Source organism: Mastomys coucha, unplaced genomic scaffold, assembly GCF_008632895.1.
Source record: "Mastomys coucha isolate ucsf_1 unplaced genomic scaffold, UCSF_Mcou_1 pScaffold16, whole genome shotgun sequence".
Lineage (NCBI taxonomy): Eukaryota > Metazoa > Chordata > Mammalia > Rodentia > Muridae > Mastomys > Mastomys coucha.
In genome coordinates, this window is record NW_022196898.1 from 35,254,524 (window position 1) to 35,277,045 (window position 22,522).

The 22,522-nt window shown below is 35.1% G+C and overlaps 1 protein-coding gene across 6 annotated transcripts in view; it reads left to right on the top strand.

Annotated features, from left to right (window-relative positions):
• The window catches only part of Lrba (LPS responsive beige-like anchor protein), a 547,775-nt gene that overhangs the window by 114,563 nt on the left and 410,690 nt on the right, over positions 1-22,522 (top strand). For 4 of the 6 annotated variants that reach the window (XM_031374244.1, XM_031374245.1, XM_031374248.1 and 1 more), the window contains 8 exons: positions 3,017-4,075; positions 5,349-5,527; positions 6,314-6,467; positions 6,844-7,024; positions 9,199-9,326; positions 9,749-9,856; positions 12,179-12,338; positions 15,278-15,728. In XM_031374244.1, the coding sequence (XP_031230104.1) occupies positions 3,017-4,075; positions 5,349-5,527; positions 6,314-6,467; positions 6,844-7,024; positions 9,199-9,326; positions 9,749-9,856; positions 12,179-12,338; positions 15,278-15,728 (2,420 nt within the window). The remainder of the gene's footprint in view (positions 1-3,016; positions 4,076-5,348; positions 5,528-6,313; positions 6,468-6,843; positions 7,025-9,198; positions 9,327-9,748; positions 9,857-12,178; positions 12,339-15,277; positions 15,729-22,522) is intronic. The other 2 variants (XM_031374247.1, XM_031374249.1) reach the window with 1 other exon arrangement.

Sequence of the window (22,522 nt, forward strand, 5' to 3'; positions counted from 1 at the left end):
TATATATATATATATATATATATATATATATATATATACATCTTTGTGTATAATGAAGATGATAGAGTGCTTTTACGTGATAGTGAGAGCAAATGTTTGTCAGTAATACAGTATTGTGCATGAACCATCAGTATGTTAGTTTTTGGTTATGAACTTAATACAGAATCACCTATGAAAATGAGCTTAATTTAGTGTATTGTAAAGAATTTTATTGACTGGTGAACAATTACCACTTAAGAATTTTGGTACTTTCTGGAAATTTGTGCACCAAGTTTACCTTTTTGTCTTACATAAATTCTAGAATGTCCCCAATTATGAGCCTATTTAGTCAGCTACTAATGATAATAGGATTTCTCTTTAAATTATATACTCATGTCCCTTTGAGAAGGAAATGTTTAAAACATTTTATGAAAGGAGAAAGTTTATTTTGAATTTATTATGAGTCATTACTAATAATTATGGTGAGCTTCAAAGTAAGGACAGCAGATTTGTGAGAAAAACATTTCCTTACCATCCATTTTATCTTATTGGCAGTTAGACAATTGACAAAAGGTAAGCATGGCAAATGCATGACAATTCACTTTAAATACATTTAAACCTTTTACAAGGATAAGAATGATCAGTGAAACCATTAAATTTGCTGCTTTGATGTTCAATTAGACTAAGAGGGGAACATTGTGTGAAAATAAGATGAAGAGGTGAGGTGTGAGCTATAAGTAGCACTGTCAGAAATTTATATACCTCCCTGTATCTGCTCTTTGTGGAAATCAAGTTATTCTTTTCCTCCCATTACAGGGAGGTGCCTCTTGGGGGCATGTCTTGAGTTTCATGACTCGTTTCTTATGACATGGGAGGGTAAGTTCAGAGGTCCTTCCTATGCTGCCATTTCTCAGTTCCTCAGCTCAAAATACAAAGGATGCTTAAAGCACTGTGCTTTTTGATGGAGCACACTGAACTTATCAACTACAAGCAATCTTTGTCAAAAAAATAAAAATCAAACACAGCTCTAATATACCAAAGGAAAAAGGCCAAAAGCTAAATGTAGTATTCCTACTTAGAAATTGATAGGAAAAGACAATATAATATATTTGTGTCCAAGACATACGATCAAACATCTCACAGAAAATCTATAAAAATTACTTTAGACTTTATGAAAATATTCTAGACCAACTTATTATAAGAAGACTTTAGTATTTTGAGCTAATTCACCGAGAATAATTAGGTGAAAACTATGAAAAAACGTTGGTTATATTTGTTACATTTGAATAAAAAAAGCAGTAGACTAAAAATTTATACCTTTGTATATGTGAGGAACAGTGCTTGGAATGATACATGAAAAATTAATAGTTAATTGCTTGGCTCTTATAGGACTTTTGCATTTGAAGTTGAGAGTGGTAGAAAGACATTTTTATACTGTATTCTTTTTATATTTGAGCCATGTGAATTTATCTATTCCAAAAACACTTTTTGTTCATTGTATGAAGGAATGAACATACAGTGCTTATGTGTATCACTTGGCTTTCTTATGGGATTGTTTCCCTTTGCTATTATTCATGTAATGCTATTTTCATAATAATACATTTGCTTTAGTAGTTTTCCTGAGATAGCATATACCTTATGTTTGTTGTCTTAAAAGAAAAACTCCTAGTAGAGAAGTTAGTTTTGAATATAGACTTGAATAAATATTTTGTATAAGATTAGTCAGAAAGTATTTAAAATTAGATTTTACTATTATATCTGCTGCCATGTGTGATTGTTGAATGCTATCCTATCATTTTCTAAGATCTTGTTTGTGGTAGTAATCTTTACTGATTTACATTGATATCTCATATGCAGTTACATTGAAAATGTGTGTCTTATCTGTTATGGAAAACATTGTTAACATATAAATTAGAAACTATGATGTCATATTCAGCAAGTATTGAATGACATAACACAGTGAAAAGATACATTTATTTAAAGCAAAGCCAGTTGCAAAACATGTCTGCTAATTTTTAAAAGTCTAAATTTTTATGAATTAAACATTCTTAATATATGAAATAATAAGATAATATTAACATCTTGATTAGTTTCTCTTTTATCACCTAGTTAGTAAATCTGAGTGCCAAATAAGTTGTAAGTAATGGCAAAAAAAGGTTGCTGTTAATAGCACGTAAGTATCTGTAACAGGGAGTTTATAGAAGTGCTTTCCAAACATTACAAACAGCTATAGATTAGCAATCAAATCATTGTGAAGATTAATGAGTAGTCTTTTAGCTGGCTAATTTAGAACAATATCTGGTCATTAATTGTGAATTATCAGTTTTAAGTCACAAAAACCTTTAGAAAAACAGGATAAAAAGATAACAATAGTGATAATTGTTTAATTACCACTTAACTTTTGGACTACTTGGATTAAATTAAGGGGAAATTAGTAAAGCAAACAAACATATTTTTACAAGCATTTCAAATCCTGAATGTTTTTTTTTTCTTAATAACTCTGTCTCCAGTTTACCATGACAATAGGATGAATATATTTATACATACTTGGGGAATTTACAAATTATTTGATCTGATGTTCTTTTTTATAAAGGCTCCAGCTTTTATATTGCACAGAAAAAGAGTGAACCAAAAAAAAAAAAAAAAGAGAGAGAGAAAGAGAGAGAGAGAGACACCATTCATAATGAATTTAAACTTTGAAAGTAATGGTTGACCTTTGGGGGAAGTTTTGAAAATAATTTGTATCCATTAGCTAAGTATAAATAAGCTTTTATAGTTTATAGTTATGTCTAGAGCTTTTATAATATCAAGAATAACTAATTTACTTAAAAACTTTCTTCAGAAGACAAATGATAGAAAAATGGGTTTTCATGGTATTAAACATGAAATTACTGAAAGAATTTTAATTTTATGTTCTATGAATAGTGCTCATATACTTGGAGGAGACAAAGGGTTGATATTGGGTTGTAATGTAAGTAAATATATAAATTTAATAATAAAAATCTATCTCTTAACTGATTATATGTATTTCTTGTAGGTTACTTTTGAAATACACAAAGAAAACCTTGCCAATATATTTAGGGAAGAGCAGGGAAAAGGTGATGAAGAAATAGGGCCATGTTCTTCAAGCCTGGTTCCAGAAGGCATTGGTGTTACCAGGGATGTTGATGTTTCAGTGGGACCCCAGCATGCAGATCGGAAGGATTCTCCTCCCATCTCTCCTCATTTCACTAGAAATAGTGATGAGAACTCAAGTATTGGGAAAGCAAGTTCAATAGATTCTGCATCCAACATTGAACTGCGGACACCTGATATATCTAGTGATGAAAAGAAAATAGAGCAAGAAAATCAAGAGTTACTGGATCAAGCCACCATGGAAGAAACAACTACAAATGAGACAAAGGATGCATGTGACTTAGAAACATCTTCTGATGCAGCGGAGCCAGGGACTCTTACCTCTCATTCTTTGGAACCAGGCAAAGACACAGCGACCCTCAGTGAAGTAAGTGCTCCCATAAGTTCTCCCTCAGAACAGGATGCTGCAGAGATGCCAGAGGTACTGGAAAAATCTGGAGTAGAGGAAGAAGATGATGATGATTATGTGGAACTGAAGGTAGAAGGCAGCCCTACTGAGGAAGCTAGTCTGCCCACAGAGCTCCACAGTGAGAGTTTGTCTGCAGCTGCCTCCAAAGGCAGAGAAGAGACAGACAGGTGTGGTAATGGCTGTGAAGTTCACGAGGAAGCACCTGTTACTGAAATTCATAATGATCCTGAAACTGCAGATTCTAAAGAGTCTAGGTTTCCAACTGTGGCCACAGCCAGATCTTTAGCTACCTCATCAGAAGTCCCCGTTCCCCAAACAACTGTACAGTCAGACAGTGATGAGATGCTGGATGAAGGGATGAAAGCAACTAATCTTGCTGGCGAAACTGAGTCAGTTAGTGATTGTGCTGACAATGTCTCTGAGGCTCCTGCTACCTCTGAGCAAAAGATCGCCAAGCTGGATGTTTCTAGTGTTGCTTCAGATACTGAGAGGTTTGAATTGAAGGCCAGTACAAGCACAGAAGCACCACAGTCTCAACGGCATGGGCTTGAGGTAATTATAGATATTGTCTTTTTTTTTTTTTTTTTTTTTTTTTTTTTTTTTTTTTTTTTTTGGTTTTTTTGAGACAGGGTTTCTCTGTGTAGCCCTGGCTGTCCTGGAACTCACTCTGTAGACCAGGCTGGCCTCAAACTCAAAAATCCGCCTGCCTCTACTTCCCAAGTACTTGGATTAAAGGCGTGCACCACCACCGCCTGGCTAGATATTGTCTTTTAAAAAACATATATGCATGCATATTTTGCCTGCATGTTTGCCTATGTATATCATGTGTGTCTGTATTGTCTCTTTGGCATAAACTTGCACTGAGTTAAAAACTGCAATTGTGAATACTTGTATTTGGTTAGTTTAATAGTCATAGTTACATAAATGTAATGGTTTTATAATAGTTGACAGTCTGAATTTATGACCATCATTCACTCATTCATTTTTGTGATGCTGAGGATTGAACACAGGATTTTATGCATTTTATGTAAATATTCTACCAGTGATTATATTCTCCACCCCAATGTGAGTTTATTAAATATTAGCCTTTATTATTTTAACATATATCATCAAACATTACCACTTTTAACTTCAAAATTGGCATAAGTTTAGTTTATAGAGCAACTATATGAAATACTTGCTTTTTATTTTTCAACTAAATCAGTTTTAGCACATTTCTTTTCTGGTTCAACCTGGTGCTATATAATTACCAAAGCATGACTCTGGTTTGAAATGTAAGATCTGTTTGTACTATGAGAAGAGTTTGTGAGATGGAGAGGCAAGGCTTCCTTGTTTATCAGCATTTCACAGTCACATGTGGTACAAGTGGTTGGATGCATATTACTGCTTTCCCCATTTTTTTAAACCTCTGTTCCTCATTTCCTCCCTTTCTTTTGGTTTTGTCGTTTTGTCTGTTCTTCATTATGTTGACCTTTGTTAATTCTTATTTTAACTAATGAAGAATAATCTAGTTACTGTCTGGATCATAAAAACTGTCATCTCAGCTAATATTCAGAATTGAAAACTGCTTGATTCCTTTGTGAAATGCTACATAGTGGCAATGTCTATAATAACATGGCCCTATGCTAATTACTGTTGATTTATGGTATTAGCATTGTACCATGATAACTTTGCTTTAAAGGTATGGTAAGATTACTCATTGATAAGTTTCTTTTAATTTTACTTTGTAGTGTATTAGAATTTTAGGGAAGCTACTGAATTCTTTGCTAATGCCTTCTTTTGAAGTTAAACTTACTTTATTAGTTCTTAACCTTTTCTCTCTTAGATATCAAGGCAACAGGAACAACCAGGACAAGGAACAGCACCAGATGCAGTAGACCAGCAGAGGAGGGACTCCAGATCGACCATGTTTCGCATTCCTGAGTTCAAGTGGTCTCAGATGCATCAGCGTCTGCTCACTGATCTCTTATTTTCCATAGAAACAGATATACAGATGTGGAGAAGGTTTGTTCATATATTCATTATAGAAGACATGTATAAAGCTAAGTCTCTGTTTTCAAAGAAATTTATGTAAACATTTGCATTACCCCAAACATTTGATTGAAAAAGCAGAATATAAATTACTCTATGTTAGTATTTTATCACATTACCATTTATTCTCCATCCTATGCATGGGATTTCTGTACTACAAACCCAGGAAAATCCAAGATTCCCCATACTAAAAATTGCTCAAGGTTTGTCATAATATTTATAGACTAGAATTAACTAGAAGGTAGGTATTCCAATGGGGCTTACTATTGTAAACACCAAAATGTAGTTTAAATTTATGTATAGTATTGTTCATATATTTTAAACAAATAATCTATATATGTTCTATCATTTTACATTGTGTTTTATAATTTTAAAAGAATTCAATTTGTTGATTTTTTTGTAAATTATTCTTACCACATTTTAAGAGAATTTTATACCACTGTGCAAGAAAGTATTAGTAAAAATTTATTTTAAATAGCACATGTAGTGCTGTTTGCTTCCTAATTTTTTCTGTGATTTCTTAATAACCATAATTTCATTCAACTCTTTAATCCAAATATATAATGAATAGTGTTGGTTTTAGCAGAGGCTCTATGCTTTGTGCATAGACAGTGACTTCTGACAGAGTGGTTTGCTTGTTCTGAGAATGTGTGCACCTTAGTATCTGCTGCATTTCCTGCCTCTCCTTAAGCAGGTATATGATATACTGTGATTTCCTTTCCTTAGCTTCATCAGTAAACATAATTTATCTTTGGACAGCCATTCAACAAAGACAGTTATGGACTTCGTGAATAGCAGTGATAATGTCATCTTTGTACACAACACAATTCATCTCATCTCTCAAGTGATGGACAATATGGTCATGGCTTGTGGGGGGATACTGCCATTGCTTTCAGCTGCTACATCGGCCACAGTAAGGACTTCACTATACAGTTGGTGTGAAATCATGAATGCTGTGCATCCTCAATGATTATAGCTTTGTGCAGTGGTTTCTATACATAATAACTGCTGTAATAAAAACAAATCTTTATATTTACCTGAAAAGATTTTAGGATGTGTTGTAGGAAGGAAAAACTTATAGGGAATAGTACTTTATTAGACATGAGTTAACGTGTGAAGAATGTGATGAGAGTGTTCTCATTGCCTTGTTGGCTTATGTTTTAGCTGAAAATTGAAATCAGTCTATTGTTGTAGATTTCCAGAAAGCCTAAACTTGAAATCTGGAAATTTGAGGAATGCGTCTGGTAAATGTGAATGTAGATACAATTACTAACCCTTATATTTTACAGCATGAACTGGAGAATATTGAGCCTACTCAAGGCCTTTCAATAGAAGCCTCAGTGACATTTCTTCAGAGGCTAATTAGCCTTGTGGATGTGCTCATATTTGCAAGTTCTCTTGGCTTCACTGAAATTGAAGCTGAAAAAAATATGTCATCTGGAGGAATTCTGCGACAGTGTCTCCGATTGGGTAAACTGTTAAAAAGCCATTAATTAAGAATTCCATTTAACATTAACAGTTATTCACTCATTAGAGTAAAATTTTTCTTATTTTGGGGAGGTACATACTTACCATGTTGCCATGTGCCTGCATTTTCGTGCACTTAGTAGTGGCTAACAAGTTTGGTCGTGAGGTGGGCATAATCAGCCAGCGTGCTGCTAAGGTGATTCTGACTAACATTCAGCCCTCTCTGTTAACTTCTGTTTGATATTATAAATCATTAGAAGATCTTTTCAGCATGTCTGTTCATCTTGGCTGAGGTCTTAGTTTGTCTCCTGAGTACCGTGGAATGCTGATCCTTTTCCAAACACATCTCAGTAGGAAGGTTCTCAGTGGGCATCACCAAGTACATACTAATTCCAATAAGCTGGCATAGTTTAGTAAAGTATTTAATAAAATCATTGTATCTCAGTTCTTCTGGGAACAGTTCTTATTTAAGTGAAAGCAAACATACATAGAATGACTGTTCCACAGTTCAGTGTTAAGGTTTCAGTAGATGAAGTAAACCCTTGTTCTTTGCACGAGGCTTCCTGTCTAGGTGTAACTATTGAGATTTGGTTATTTGACATGCTATGGAGAAGAGATAGTGGGGAAAGAGGGTCCAAGGAATGGAAGCAAACCCTTAGGAACCTTAGCTTTATGAAGACAGTAATCTGTAAAAATAACAGCAGCAACAGTCAATTAATGAAACATTTTCCTACATTTATCAAGAATAAGGGTAAGCCAGCCTAAATATTGCTATCTCCTGAGAGGCTCTGACAGTATCTTACTGACACAGATGTAGAGGCTCACAGCCATCCATCGAACTGAGTGTAGGGTCCCCAGTGAAGGAATTAGAGAAAAGACCAATGGAGCTTAGGGGTTTGTAGCCCCTTAGGATGAACAATAACATGAACTAACTAGTACCCTCGGAGCTCCCAGGGTCTCAACCACCAACCAAGGACTGCACATAGAGGGGTCTGATTGTTCAAGCAGCATGTGTATGGTAGAGGATTGCAAAATCGATCATCAATAGGAGGAGAGGACCTTGGCCCTGTGAAGGTTCTATGCCCCAGTGTAGGGGAATGCCAGGGCCAGAAAGTGGGAGAGGGCGGGGTGGCAGGCATGGGGAGGGGGGAGGCAACAGGGGTTTGTTTTTGTTTGTTTTTTTGTTTTTTGGAGGGGAAACTGGGAAAGGAGAAATTCGCATGTAAATAAAGAAAATATCTAAAATAAAAAAAAAAAAGTACTATAAACTAGTAAATATCCATAATTAGATTTTTATACCATTATAATTTTCACTTAAAATACTATTGACCATAGCTTTTAGATGATTTATAATATTCTAAAGGAATTAGTGTACTAATTTGTAGAAATTATTTAAAAAGTTCATATTGTGCATTATAAAGTAGAAGCTATCACTTTTAACTTCTGTCCTTAGTGCTAATACCTATATTGCAGTGACAACTGTTTTGTTCTGTTGTCCATGAGGAAATTGTAGATCAAAAAATTAGGAAATTGATATCAAGTTGAAAACTATAATTAATGCAGTTGAAATCTAAATATAGATTTATTTGTGTAGGGCTGCTACATCTTTAAATCTATTAGGATTTCTAAACTGAACCAGCTGGGTACTGCAGTGGTTGAGTTGTTGCTTAGCACTTTGAGGCTCTTGGTTCACTCATTTGAAGTACAGTAAGACAAGCACACTGTTCCTGAAGCAATTTCAGTTCAGCAGAACTCCTTAGACCATTTTTGAGGGGGCTGGAGGACATTTTGTGAATCAGGATTCAATGAAGATGATGATGATTTTGAACTTGTGTAGTTGAAGATGGCATTTGAACTATGATCCTCTGCTTCCTCTTCCTGAGTGCTGGAATTACAGGCATATCTACCAAACATTGTCTACTGCTGAGGATAGGGATTGAATCCAAAGTTTCAGCAGTGCTAGCTGAGCTGTTCTCAGATGTTAGCCATAACAGAGAAGAAAATTAGTCAGTAAACACTAGGTGATAGTCTAGGAACATTTTGAGAATTTACTCAGGGTAATCTATTTTGAATGAAGTGTAGCAGCAATTGTATAGTGAAGGTGATTTGTATCTGTGCTGTGATCTTAAATATAATTTTCTTTTCTTTCCCAATCTTTTTCTTAAAATACGTTATAGTGTGTGCAGTGGCTGTAAGGAATTGCTTAGAGTGTCAGCAGCATTCACAGCTGAAAGCCAGAGGAGATGCAGCAAAGAGCTTGAAAACAATCCATAGCCTGATTCCCATGGGGAAATCTGCAGCAAAAGTAAGATATGGAATCATTGATTTACAAAAGCATATTTATATTCCACAATTAAGATCCTAAATATTTTGCTTATTTTAACATAGAGCTAAATAAATCTAACATGGGTTCAAAATAGTCACTTCTTCTGTCAGTATAACATGCAAATGTTGTATTTAAATACATGGTAAATATTTGCACGTACTTAATCTTGTCTGCTTTTCCCTTGCTACTATGATACTTTCTCATTCGGAGATGCCAGTTTTCCCCACATGAGTCTCTGCCCCCCATTCCCAGCTCCCACAAGGAAAGAAAGCTTACGTGAAAAAACTGACAGAAAGCATGTAATGCCATGTTTTTTTGATGGTTTACTGTGTTCATTTATTTTTTAAAAAATTGTTTAATGTGTGAGTGTGCATTATTATTACTTATTTTATCTCAAACAGAGCCCAGTGGACATTGTGACTGGTGGTATATCTCCAGTAAGAGATCTTGACAGGCTCCTGCAAGACATGGACATTAATCGGCTTCGAGCAGTTGTTTTCAGGGACATTGTAAGTTAAAATTTTTCTTTCAAGTGTTCTCTTAGCTGGTGCATGCATCCTGTTGAGCCCAAAGTACTTGAAGTAGAAAGAAGTTCTGTGAAATGAAGTCGGTAGGTTTCAATGGGCAGGCCTAGAAAATAGGTTTCTTGGAACTGATCTTAGAGTCTTAGAATGGTGAGAGGTTATCTGAGTAAATAGAGCCAGTCTGTCAGAGTGAACAGTGTACTGTGACACTGGACACTGCCTGTTCTTTTATGTCTCAGCAAATCCAAAAACTTCCATTGTACTCAAGTGACCTGCTCAAACGTTGTTGCTGGTGAATGACAGTCAGGATTCGAACCCTGTAGTCTTACCTCCAGAATCTTTGCACATAATGTAATAATGTACTATCATTTAAAACTGTATTATTTTACTGAATATTTATTGCTTCTTTCTCCATCAAGGGTTTGTTAAATATATTAAAAGGTAAATAATGGAATGTTTGTACCATTGTGGTATTTTAAAGTTTTATTTGTGTTTTATTTTTGAGGTATTGTTTTATGTGGCTCAGGCTGGCTTTCTATCTCGGTTGCTCCTGCCTCTTCAGAGCTGTGACTATAGTCACAAGTCTTGCTGTCTTTTTAACTTGTTAAAGATAAAAATAATTTTGTTTTTTAGCAGATTTTGATGTTAAAAATTTTAAAGTCTTATAAAATATAAATCTTAAAATGAGTAACTTGCAATCTCTGTACTACTGCAAATATTATTAGTAAGTACTTGCTGAACGCTTACTGTATATTTTGTATTGGGTACTTTAAATATGTACTTCATATGAAGTTTTATGAGCATCATTTTTCTTTGTCCTTTCTCTTTCTCTGGTATTTTAGTGCCCTCTTGTGTTCTTGACTGGGTCTTAGTACAGGTTTATGATTTGGAGTGTTGTCATTGCACAGTGATTTCTGAATACTGACTGAACAGCACAGTACCAGGTGCGGTGTCTGTCTTATCTCATTTACAGTCCTGTGAGGAAGATGGCAACATTAGATTTTTTTCTGTGCTAGAAAGCACATAGTAGAAAGAGTTAGAAGAAGGTAGTTAAAGATTTAGGTAATTTGATGTGATGAATAAAGATTTAGTAAGGCCTAAGTAAGCAATAACTTAGAAAACTATGTAAATGAGTTGCCTAATGGTCCCATCGTCAGTAGTTATAGTACATGACAGGAAAGGGATGTTTAAGAAAAAAGGAAAAATGTACATTTATCTTTTCTACCAAGACTAAGAATCCCATACTTGCAAACCTACAAAATGCAATAGATTGCTAGAAATACTGGAAATGTGTCGAAGAATTAATTCAAGCAGACCTGTTAAGGGACAGTTTAATGTCTGAGCTTTACTGAACCTGTGTCTAGAATTTCTGACAGTAATTAACATCTTTTAATTTAATTTTTTATCTTTTGAGAATCTCATGTCTAAGGACAGTGGGTGATAGTTGTCCTTTAAGTTTCCGTTTGTTTTCTCAAAGCTGAAGGCCTAGGGCCAGTGCCAAGTTGCTGGGAGAGAGCCGCAGGCTCAGAAAGGTACCAAATACTTAGATGCTTGTAACTTTAGGATTGATAGGCATATTTGATTTTTTTAAATTTAAAATAATTAATTTAAACCTTTTCTGAGGTATTACCAGACATGATGTGTATGTAACATCGTTTCACACTGGGTACAGAGGTCATCGACAGTCACATGCAGGTCATCTGTAGCGCTAGGGTGGCTGCCTCTATGCATCAGTTTACTGTGTCCTTTTCTTTGAGTAAATTGGTTTGTATTTAGTCCTGACTTGTGTTTGTCTGTGATAGTTAATCTATTCTGGATGTTCCATCCCTTTCTCTCTGGGATAGCTTTACTCTTTTCTTCTGGATTTTTGTTCTGGACATGCTGGGTATCATAATGCAACATTGCTGGAATATTACTAAATTTATATGTTTTGATTTTTATGATGAGAAGTAGAAAGAATCAGTTACTTTTGTATTGTGATAATTACTATTTGAGTTGCTTTTTAAAGTATGATACAACATGTTTCTTAAGATTGAGCACTCAATTATTTTTAAAGTTGAATTGGGTTTTCTGATTCTGTGTTTGTGTATATTTTCATTTAATGTTACAACTGACAAGAACATGTTTAATCTTGCTCAAATGTATTTTATAATTATTACATTTAGTAATAAATTATTATACAAATGATACATTATTTTCTGAGCACATTGAAAGATTTGTGAATATCTTTTACATTTAAATGTTGTAATGTGAAATAAGATTAAAATGTTAATAGTGGCATGAACAGTTGCTTTTCTTTTTCATCAGGAGGATAGCAAGCAAGCTCAATTCTTGGCTTTGGCTGTTGTGTACTTTATCTCTGTTCTGATGGTCTCAAAGTACAGAGACATTTTGGAACCCCAAGATGAAAGGCACAGTCAGTCTCTTAAGGAAACTAGTAGTGATAATGGGAATGTATCACTTCCTGGTAAGTCTCCAGGTTTTATTTTCTGGTACCCAGAGTTCAAACAAAGCCTTACCTGGGTAAGACACTGACTCTGGAAACTTTGTGTAAAGTGAGACTATAGTATCACATTTACTGAGAGCAAAATATTTTAACTATGTTTACTAATAACTCTTCAATTTACATTATTTCAGTTGGGAGATTTGCACTGTAAGTGGTCCATCTAATTTAAAGATGAGAAAGTGTTATTCCTAATAAGTAAAGAGTACAAAGTTTTTACTTTTGTGTTTGTTGTGAAGGGTAATTCAGTCTTTTACAACAGACTTCTAGGAAATTGTTTAAACAATTAATAGTGATCAGTATAGTTTTAAAAGTAGCTTTTAGTTAGGTAGTGGTGGCGCATGCCTTTAATCCCAGCACTCAGAGGCAGGAGGATCTCTGAGTTTGAGGCCAGCCCAAGACAGCCAGGGCTACACAGAAAAAGAAATTCTGCTTGGAAAAACAAAAACCAACCATCCAAACAAACAAAAAAGGACTTTTCAGTTATAGGCATATACGTAGATAAACAGCTTTCATAGTTACAGAACTAGCTGCACTGAGAGGAGGGGGCACCCCGCCCCCATTGGTTTTTATTAAGTATGTACTAGATTGTTGTATTCATGTGGATTTGAACCTACAGGAAGGAAGAGACTCCACCTTCTTGGAGCTTATCTCTGGCAGGAGGAGACAAAATATTTTTTAATAGACAAATTTTATGACATTTTAGAAGGCAATGAAAGTGATAATAAATAAAATGTCAGGCATGATAGGAGAGATGCTTTATGGACTTTTCTTTAAGAGAAATGAGCAGTCATTGGAGTGTTGAGTACAGAATTATTACTGACATGCATTTTAAAAATAATACTGGGGCCAGTGTTCAGCTGATAAAAGCATTTGCCATGCAACCCTGATGATCTGAGTTCAGTTCCCTAGAATCCACAATGGAACGAGAGAACTTACTCTGTATGTTTCACTCTGTCTTCCACATGTGCATCATAGCATGCGTGCACTATGATTCAGGTGTGGATGCGTATATATGTGTATATATACATGCATCATATGTACATTATAAATATGGAAGCAACAATAATAATAAATAAAATTTAAAAAAATTAAGTAACACTTTGGATTCTGTGTTGAGAATACACCTCAGAGAAGAAAATCTAGTGTTTAGTTCTGTGCTGCCATGTAGCATAGTACATTGAAGCTTAGTAGTTTAAAACTACAACAACCTTCATATTTCATGATTTCTGTGGGTATCATCTGAATATGACATGGTGAGAATGCTCGCCCTTCTCAGATATTTCCAGAGACTGAGGTTACGATGGCTTCTCTGCTGTCTAGTGCCTCAGCTGGGAGGGCTTTGGGCTGCGGTTGGCTTAGTGCAGCAGTGTTATATTGGGGAAGGTCTTAATTCTTTGTTTTCTTCCATTACTTTGAAAGACTTTTCTATTTCCATGTAGTCTTTCTCATTAAAGTAGAAGTCAGCTAAATTTCTTAACAGAGCTGATTGGGATTCTGGTAAAGCCAAGTCTGGCAGGTCTTATTAAAACACAGCTTTGGAACCGGCTATTACTTTGGATTCTATTTTATTGGTTAACGATTCTATTCTATTGAAGTAGCTCAGATGGAAGGATTTCTTAAATGCTAGAAGTGTGAGTCAGTAGGATCATTAAAGCAATAGCCTTCTACTACCAGTTATGCGCACAGTGCAGTAATTCACTTGATGTGGTGCCTTGAGGGGCTAGGATTGTTGTGACCTCACATATCTAGAGGAAGTCAGATTTTGGATATATTTGGGTGACAGAAGAACAGTATTTCTGAATATTAGTGTGGGTATTTTAAAAAGAAAAGGTATTCAGTAATTACTGTAAGATAACTAGAGTAGATTGAAGATGAAATATTCCAGTTTTCAACCTGTTGACTTTAGATATTTTGACATACAAGATATAGATAAAGCAGTGAAATAACAGTCAACATATTATATATATGTATAATGTTATATATATTTGCTCCTTTGGTTGTGGAGAGGATTGGGATCATTAAGGGAAAACAGATGTAGATAGAGGTGACAAGAGAACCAAGGATTGAGACAGACATTACTGAGAAACCATTGGTGAAGTGATATAAGAAAAAAACCCTAGGAGTCAAGGGAAGAAAGAATCATCAAAGTGCAGAGGACACCCAGCAGCTTTAAGTGCTGCTGTTAGAGGACTGATCATTAAATTTGGCAAGGTGTAGATTTTTGGTGAACTTGAAAAGAGCATCTTTGTTGGAGTGATTGGAAGTTCGATTGATCAGAGAGCAAAGTTACACAGCAGCATGGGGTCGTTTGGGCTGAGGATGTAGCTCAGCTGGTAGAGTGCTTGCCTAGCATGCATGAAGCCCTGAGTTTGATTCTCCAGCCCCTCATAATTTGGTCATGGTGGCACATATCTGTAATCTCCATACTCAAGAAGTGGAGGGAATTAGAAAGTTAGAAGTTCAAGGTCTTTCTTGGATTAATAGCAGCCCTGGGATATGTGGGCCTGTCTTAGCAGGGATGGGTGTGCTTCTTGTTGAGCTAGGTCATCAACAGTATTGATTTATTCTGCATGTGGGAGAGGTGACCATTTTTTTCAGCAGTGGAAACTGTGTGTGAGGTAGAAGTTTTTACATTATGCACTTTTGGCGTTCAACTTTGTTTTTTAATCCATGCTTATGTTACAATTAACTTCTGAAGGCTGATACAGGTAGCTATTATTTATTCATTTTATCATCTATTTTAGTTGTGAGGTGCATGCCCTCATTATATTTTAAAGTTTATGTAATAGTTTTTGATTTTGAGAGAACATGACACCAAATCCTGGATGGCTACTTGGACTTTAATATACCTTTAAAATTAGTTCTTGATTTTTTAATTTAATCTTTTGTTTTTGGTTGAGATGCAGAAAGCACACCAGCAGAATTTAGCTCCTTAACTCTGTCATCTGTGGAAGAATCATTGGAAGGCCCCTCATCTACTCGAAGGAGGGACTCTGGCCTTGGTGAGGAAACAGCTTCTGGCTTAGGAAGCAGTGCGCCTGTAGCTTCTCCAGCAGCGCCTCTGGGTGTCAGCGCAGGGCCAGATGCCATCAGCGAGGTGCTGTGCACTCTTTCTTTGGAAGTCAATAAATCTCAGGAAACAAAAGTTGATGGAGGAAACGAGTTGGACAGGAAGGTGACACCATCAGTCCCAGTTTCAAAAAATGTCAATGTGAAGGACATTCTCCGGAGCTTGGTGAATATGCCAGCAGATGGAGTCACAGTGGATCCAGCCCTTCTGCCCCCAGCCTGCCTTGGTGCTCTGGGAGATCTGTGTGTTGACCCGCCCGTGCAGTTCAGATCCTTTGACAGGTGTGTGACCAGTCCTTCCTATTGCTGTGCTTATGTTCGCAAGTTGTAAAGGTGAACAAATTCAATATGAAAGCCTAAATTTTGTGGCTTCAACATTAGAGTGGAATGTTTTGTTCTAATTTATTAAAAAGTAATTTGTTGTGTGTTTGTACAATATTTTTATTTATTAACATCTTATATGCCACTGATATTACTTTAGGTATATTTTTAGTAGGGTATTAGCACAGTGTATGTAAAAATGCCATTCCCTCTGTCCCCCTCTTTTTGTGGTTCTCCTCAGACATTCTTGAACTTACAAATGGTTATCCATCAGTTTCTTGCTGCCAGTATTGTGTCAGCCTTTATGAAAACAACAACAAAAAAGGTTGGAATCTAGATGCCAGTAGATATAAGACTTCAACCAGGTGTCCAGGTGTTCTAAGCCTGGGAATTCTGAGAAAGCTAACTACAGAATCTTGTTGATTATGTAGCCCTAAGGGTTTTTGTTGTTGTTTTTATTGGTGTTGTTCTTGTTTTTAATAATTTGTCTATTTTCTAACTGACCAGCTTATGTATGTTGCTCAGGATGCTGTCCAAAGCCCAGCTACAATATTTTGTCAGTCTGTCTATTATTAGTCTGTCTGGGTGTTATCTTAATATTTATAAAGTTTTCTTTTGTTCTACTTCCAACATACAGGTATTGAATGAGTACTTTTAAAAATTAGTATTTTTATCTGGAAACAAATGTATGTACAGAGAAGTTCTTACTACAAAATTTTTATTTTTCTTGAGACATTAAGTTGTTTTTTTTTTTTTAATAAAAAGGAGCCAGATATAGTGGCATACACTTTTTCTTTTCCTTCTTCTTCTTTTGTTTTTTTTTCTTCTTCCTTTCCTTTCTCTTCTTTTATTTTCTTTTTTAAAAGAGTTATTTATTTTAGGTAAATGAGTACACTGTAGCTGTTTTTAGGCACACCAGAAGAGGGCATCAGATCCCATTATAGATGGTTGTGAGCCACCATGTGGTTGCTGGGATTTGAACTCAGGACCTCTGGAAGAACAGTCAGTGTTCTTAACCTCTGAGCCATCTATCCAGCCCGACATTAAATTGTTAGTATGATATTTATATATATTTTAATACATTCTGTGTTTTCTATATAAATACACTTTTATCTTTAAATAAGAAAATTAAAAATTAATATAATGCTGTTTAAAATTTAAAATACTAAATACATTATCTTAATTTCTTTAAGCATATTTACTTATTTTTATTTATTCTTTCATAATTTTTCATGAATATATAATGTACTTTGACCACTCCTGCCTTACTTTCCTCTTCTTGGCATCTAGCTCCCATCCAACCCCACCCAGCAAGCAGCCTTCCTACATTGATTTTTTTTTTTTTTTTTGTGCCTGACTACTTGTATTCTTTTATTTAAATTATGTGTGTCTGTATGTGGATATCTACCCATGAGTGGCAGGAGCCTGTGGCACCTAGAGGATCCCCTGAAGCTGAAGTTATAAGTACTAGTAAGCCAACTGACATGGGTGCTGGGAACTGATCTCTGGCTCTTTATAATGCTGTTAACCACTTCTTCAGATGCCTCTTCACACACACTGTATATAATTAGGATTAAATGACAGTCTTAAGTCAAGTGATCCAGTTTGAGATTATGTCCTTCAAGTCTTTGATTGTTCCTTATTTATATTTATCTAACATTGCCTTAGAATTAGATTGGCATTAGTACATTTTTGGCAGACATATTACAGAAGCGACAGCTTCTTGCATCTTGTCCAGTGGCGTATGTATGGTTTTGTCTTACTGCCACTTACTCTGGCCAGTGAATACAGTCGTACGTAACAAATTTCTCGACTATTATGGAATTCCTTGTGCATAGAGGCTATAATATTCATTGCTTTATCAGATTTTCTCTTCATTCATTTGTGGACTTAAGGTTTTCTGTTTTATTTTATGGCTTCTGATATTAGAGGCTTCTATTTACATATTAGATTACATTATACTATATTTTCAGTTAGTTTAGTCCTCGTCCTCCTTTTCTCCATCTTTTGTAAACAGTATCTTTTCCAGGCCAGCACCAGGTTCCACAGCTCACAAGATTGCATACCACAGACGCTTGGACACCTACAGTAGTCCTTTTGACTTACGTGGTCAAGGCTGGGATTAGAGGTGTAAGCTACTGTGCATATATTAAAATTAACTTAAATTTGTTCTAGTTTTAATAATAAGAAATAATTGGGTGGTTAAATACTTTAGTTGGCTGTCTCATTAATATACTTAAAATTTTTAATGAATGAGCAAAGTGTTTTATTTTGACATTTTTCTTTTCAATAATGTTGAAATTAAATCTCTCTTCTCAATACTTTAAATGAAATTATGCATTTACTTAGAGATTCCTGCTTAGGTACTGCATTTAAAAAGTTTGTTAAAGTAAAAACCAATAGTTTAGGTAGTAGCATTTTTCTGGCTATCCTGTGGAACGTAGCATGCCTGGCATGCATTTAACATACTGTCTGATGGAGTACAAACTGTTCTATCTCTTCTCTCCCCTGTCTCTCTTCTTAGCACGAGACACCTTTTGAAAGATTTTTTTTTTTTTTCAGCCATAGGGCAATGGAGTGTCTTTGGGAATTTCAAAGCATCCCTCTGATCATGTATTTATCTCAGGAATGCTGTGCCAGAAATCAGAACTCTCCTCATATCTTAAGAATTATCAACTCCCAAGCAATAGCTGGGAAGTTTAGAGTAACAGCTCTGTGAGTGAGCCCTTGCTGAAAGGCTGCCAGCCTCGGTTTCAGAGAAAGGGAAGGTGTTTGTGTTCATTCCCATGCCAAGAGTCCTGCTCTTATCTAATTTGAAGATCCTCGCTGGCGATTAATGGATGCCAGGGATTTATCTTGATAAAGTTCAAGGGCTGGTCTGTGTTTTCAACTGAATCCTTAGGGACTAAAGTACTCTGTCAAAGAAGTTTTTTTTTTTTTTTTTTTTTTTTTTTTTTTTTTTTTTAGTAAAGCATTTTTATGTTAAATAAAACAGCAGTGTTAAGGTTTTGAAATGAAAATTTTGAAACTTGTCTGTAATGTATTATTCCTCTATTTGTGGCTATTACTAATTAATTTTTGAGAAAACCTTCAAACTCCCTAATTTAAAAATCTGACAACAAATCATCATGATTTCACTCGCTGTGAGTATGACTGTAAAAAGTACTTCCTAAAGAATCTGTACACAATGAAGCAAATATTCCAAATGTTCACTAAAGTTGTTGAGTTCGCCAAGAAAATCTATAAGGAAACTTCACTTTACTCTCGGCATTTTACCTGACATGTTTTTACATGTTGAAAAGCTAGCAGGCATAGCTAGTTTTCTGTCTTTACGACAAAAAGGAAGTGCTTCAGTTAAAATTGATATTATTCAAAATTGAGATAACTACTTGCTTCTTAAACATTAAGACAGATTTTGAGTTCATTTTAAAGCTCAGTGCTAGAGCTGGTGCTTCGTTGTGCAAGATCATGGACTGAAATCCAGCACAAGAGGGAAAATAATGAGTCGGGGATGTCAGAATTAAAAAAAGTGGGCTCTGTGCTTTTACATTTTTATTTCTTTTTAAAAAGAGAATACAAAATCTTTTATTCTTACATAGGTACTTTCCACAGAAGAGCGGTAAGTTTAAAGTCTCAGGTTCTCTCTTCAAATGTAGAATGCACTTTCTTAGTTTTAGGTTTATGTTAACAGGATGAGCATAATGGGATAGATATTTCTTCTCCTGAAGGTTTTAGTCTTTACACTGAAACTTTATCATAGTAATAAAATGAAAGCATCCCACATACACATATTATTTATTACATTTTTAATTAGATCATTTGACTTTGGGTTTTAATTTAATCTAGCCCAGAGCTTTAGCGGTATATATTTCAGAACTGATTTGTATCAGGTTATGGATTTAGAAATTATTAATTTTATTTTTTTGTGTATACTAATTAATACTTAGGATAAACAGCAGGGGAGAAAACATAATCACAGGGCCATGTGTTATCCATTGCTCTTCAGATGTGCTGACCTCTGATATTTACCCAAATGTGGGAAACTTGAGTGCATAGTTTCTGATAGTGAGGGGCTGTCTTCACACTCTACCCTATTAAAATTAAAAATAGAATGAAAACTTCATTTTTCTATTTGTTATCAGATATATTTAATAATTTAATGGTAGCATATGCATAATTTCTTATCTTGATAATCTTCATTTATATACTTTGTAGATAATTAGAGTGTAGACATATTCATGAATATGCTAGCTGGAGAACTTAGTGAACATATTGAAAACTATTTAATTGTATGCTTTTTGTGCATGAATTATATGGCATGTGAATTATAGCTTAATAAAACTTTAAAATCAGTTCATTGTGAGGCAACAGCTGAATCGCAATCTGATTTTAGGCATATGTAGATTTGTGGTACATCCCGAACATTTGTTTTGACAAGTGTCTTAGGGTTTCCTTGCTGTGAGGATCTATCATGACCAAAGCAACTCTTTTAATAAAAATGAAAACAAAACAAAACAAAACATTTAATTCAGGCTGGCATACAGTTTCAGAGGCTTAATCCATTATCATCATGGTAGGCAGCATGCCAGTGTCCAGGCAGACATGGTGCTGGAAAAGGAGCTGAGAGTTCTACATCTTAATCCGTAGGCAGCAAGGAGGAGATTGCATGTGTTTCACACTGGGCATAGCTTCAGCACGTAAGACCTCAAAGCCCACAGTGACAACACTTTTTCAAACAAGGCTACGCCTTCTCCAATAAGGCCAACACCTCCTAATAGTGCTGATCCCTATGGCCAAGTGTTCAAACACATGAATCTATGGGGGCCAGACTTTTTCAAACCACCACAATAAGTTATTTTACCTTTCTGAGCTTGCCTTAAATTTTTTTTTTTAACAGATTTATTTATTTATTTTAATGAGTATACTGTAGCTGTCTTCAGACAAACCAGAAGAGGGCATCTGATCTCATTACAGATGGTTGTCAGCCACCATGTGGTTGCTGGGAATTGAACTCAGGACCTCTGGAAGAGCAGTCAATGCTCTCAACTGCTGAGCCATCTCTCCAGCCCAAATTTTTAAAAAATGTTTTAAAAAGGTGTTTGGTGGTTCATGTCTGTAATCTTAGGAATTGTAAAGGGTTAGGCCAAGATGGTGGAGGAGCAGGAATTCAGGGTTCTGGCTTTGGATATCTCTCATATTTCTCTCTCAGTTATTATTTTTTAAAAAATAAAATTAATGTATACCTTAACAATGTTTTTCAAATTAAATTACAAATTTTTGAGAATATGTATAAAAATCTGGGGAGTAAAAATTTACTAAGATGAGTAAAAGAATATGCTATTTTTCACTCATGTAAGCATTATTTACAGTATGCTAAATGCTTAAAACCCAAATCAGTTTTCACCCACAGTGTTTCACTGTGTTTTAATTAGCCATGTACAAATGATGATTGTACATGCTAAGGAACACATATGAAGTATATGTACTTTATTGCACGAAACATCAGCGTTCTCCCTTCCCACCTAATCCTGGTCTCTGTCCCCCACAGGCAATTGCTATTTTAATTTTTTATAAGACCATTTATTAGTTTGCCTTCTCCAAAACTCTTTTTTAAAAGGAAGTAAAGAGTGTGTTCTTGATCACAGGCTTCCTTAATTTATTTTGACAGCGTCCTAGTTAGGGCTTCATTGCTGTTAAGGTAATACGTTTGAGACTCAGCCATGTTGCTGAGCTTCCTAGCACTCTGGACTGGACTGTTGCATGATGGCATCCTACTGCGTAAGTACTCACTGTTTAAAGACTTCGTGCTTCTGCATGGAGGACACTTGAGCCATTTCTGGTTTCATCCAGCTGTTTTAAAGCATCTGGCAGCATAATTGTATTATGGATATTTATATTTTCTTGAGCAAAGTCCTGAGGTACAGTTGTTGGGTCATAAGATAAATGTATGTCTAAATTTTGATTATAGAAGTAGATTTTTTTCACTGATTTGGATTGAATAAAGGACCTCAGGCATATTAGACAAAGTGCTGTACCACCACTGTCTGCCCATAGTTCACTAGTCTAAATATTATTTTCCCATTAGTATATATCTGTTGTATGCATGAAACAGATTGTGATGATTCTTTTGTGAACAAATGTGAAAGTGAATTATTTGTATTTTCATTTTTTACCTAATTGCTAGAATATGAAAAATTTTCTGACAGTTTAGCATATAAATTTCTGGCAAAACAAGGACAGATTATATTTGTATTGTTTTCTGAGGGTACCATCAGCACACGTGTGTATGTACATGTATGTACACACACACACACACACACACACACACACACAAGGTCATATCCACCTCTTTGTATCTCAGTGATTTTCCTCTGATATAAGCTACCATGATTTAAGTACACCGTTTTGGATTGGGGGCTCAGGTGGCTGTTGCTTCTATTTTTTAGTATATAGTTAACATTGGCAGTCACCCTTATAATGATGTGACACCAGCTACCCCCAAGTACATTGAATAAGCCTTGACTCGCACAAGATAACTTGATTTAATTGGCAACAGTATTTGCCCTCAAATGATAGTCAGTGAAGTAAAACGGAACCTATTTCACTTTGTTCTTTTTTTTTTTTTTAAATAACAACAGAAATGTATTTTTGAAATAACAGAATTACATTCCTTTAGAAAGTATGAATACATTTATTAGGGCAAAGTATCTAAGTAACTTTGTTTAAAAATCAAATATTTTAAAGCTATTAAGGGA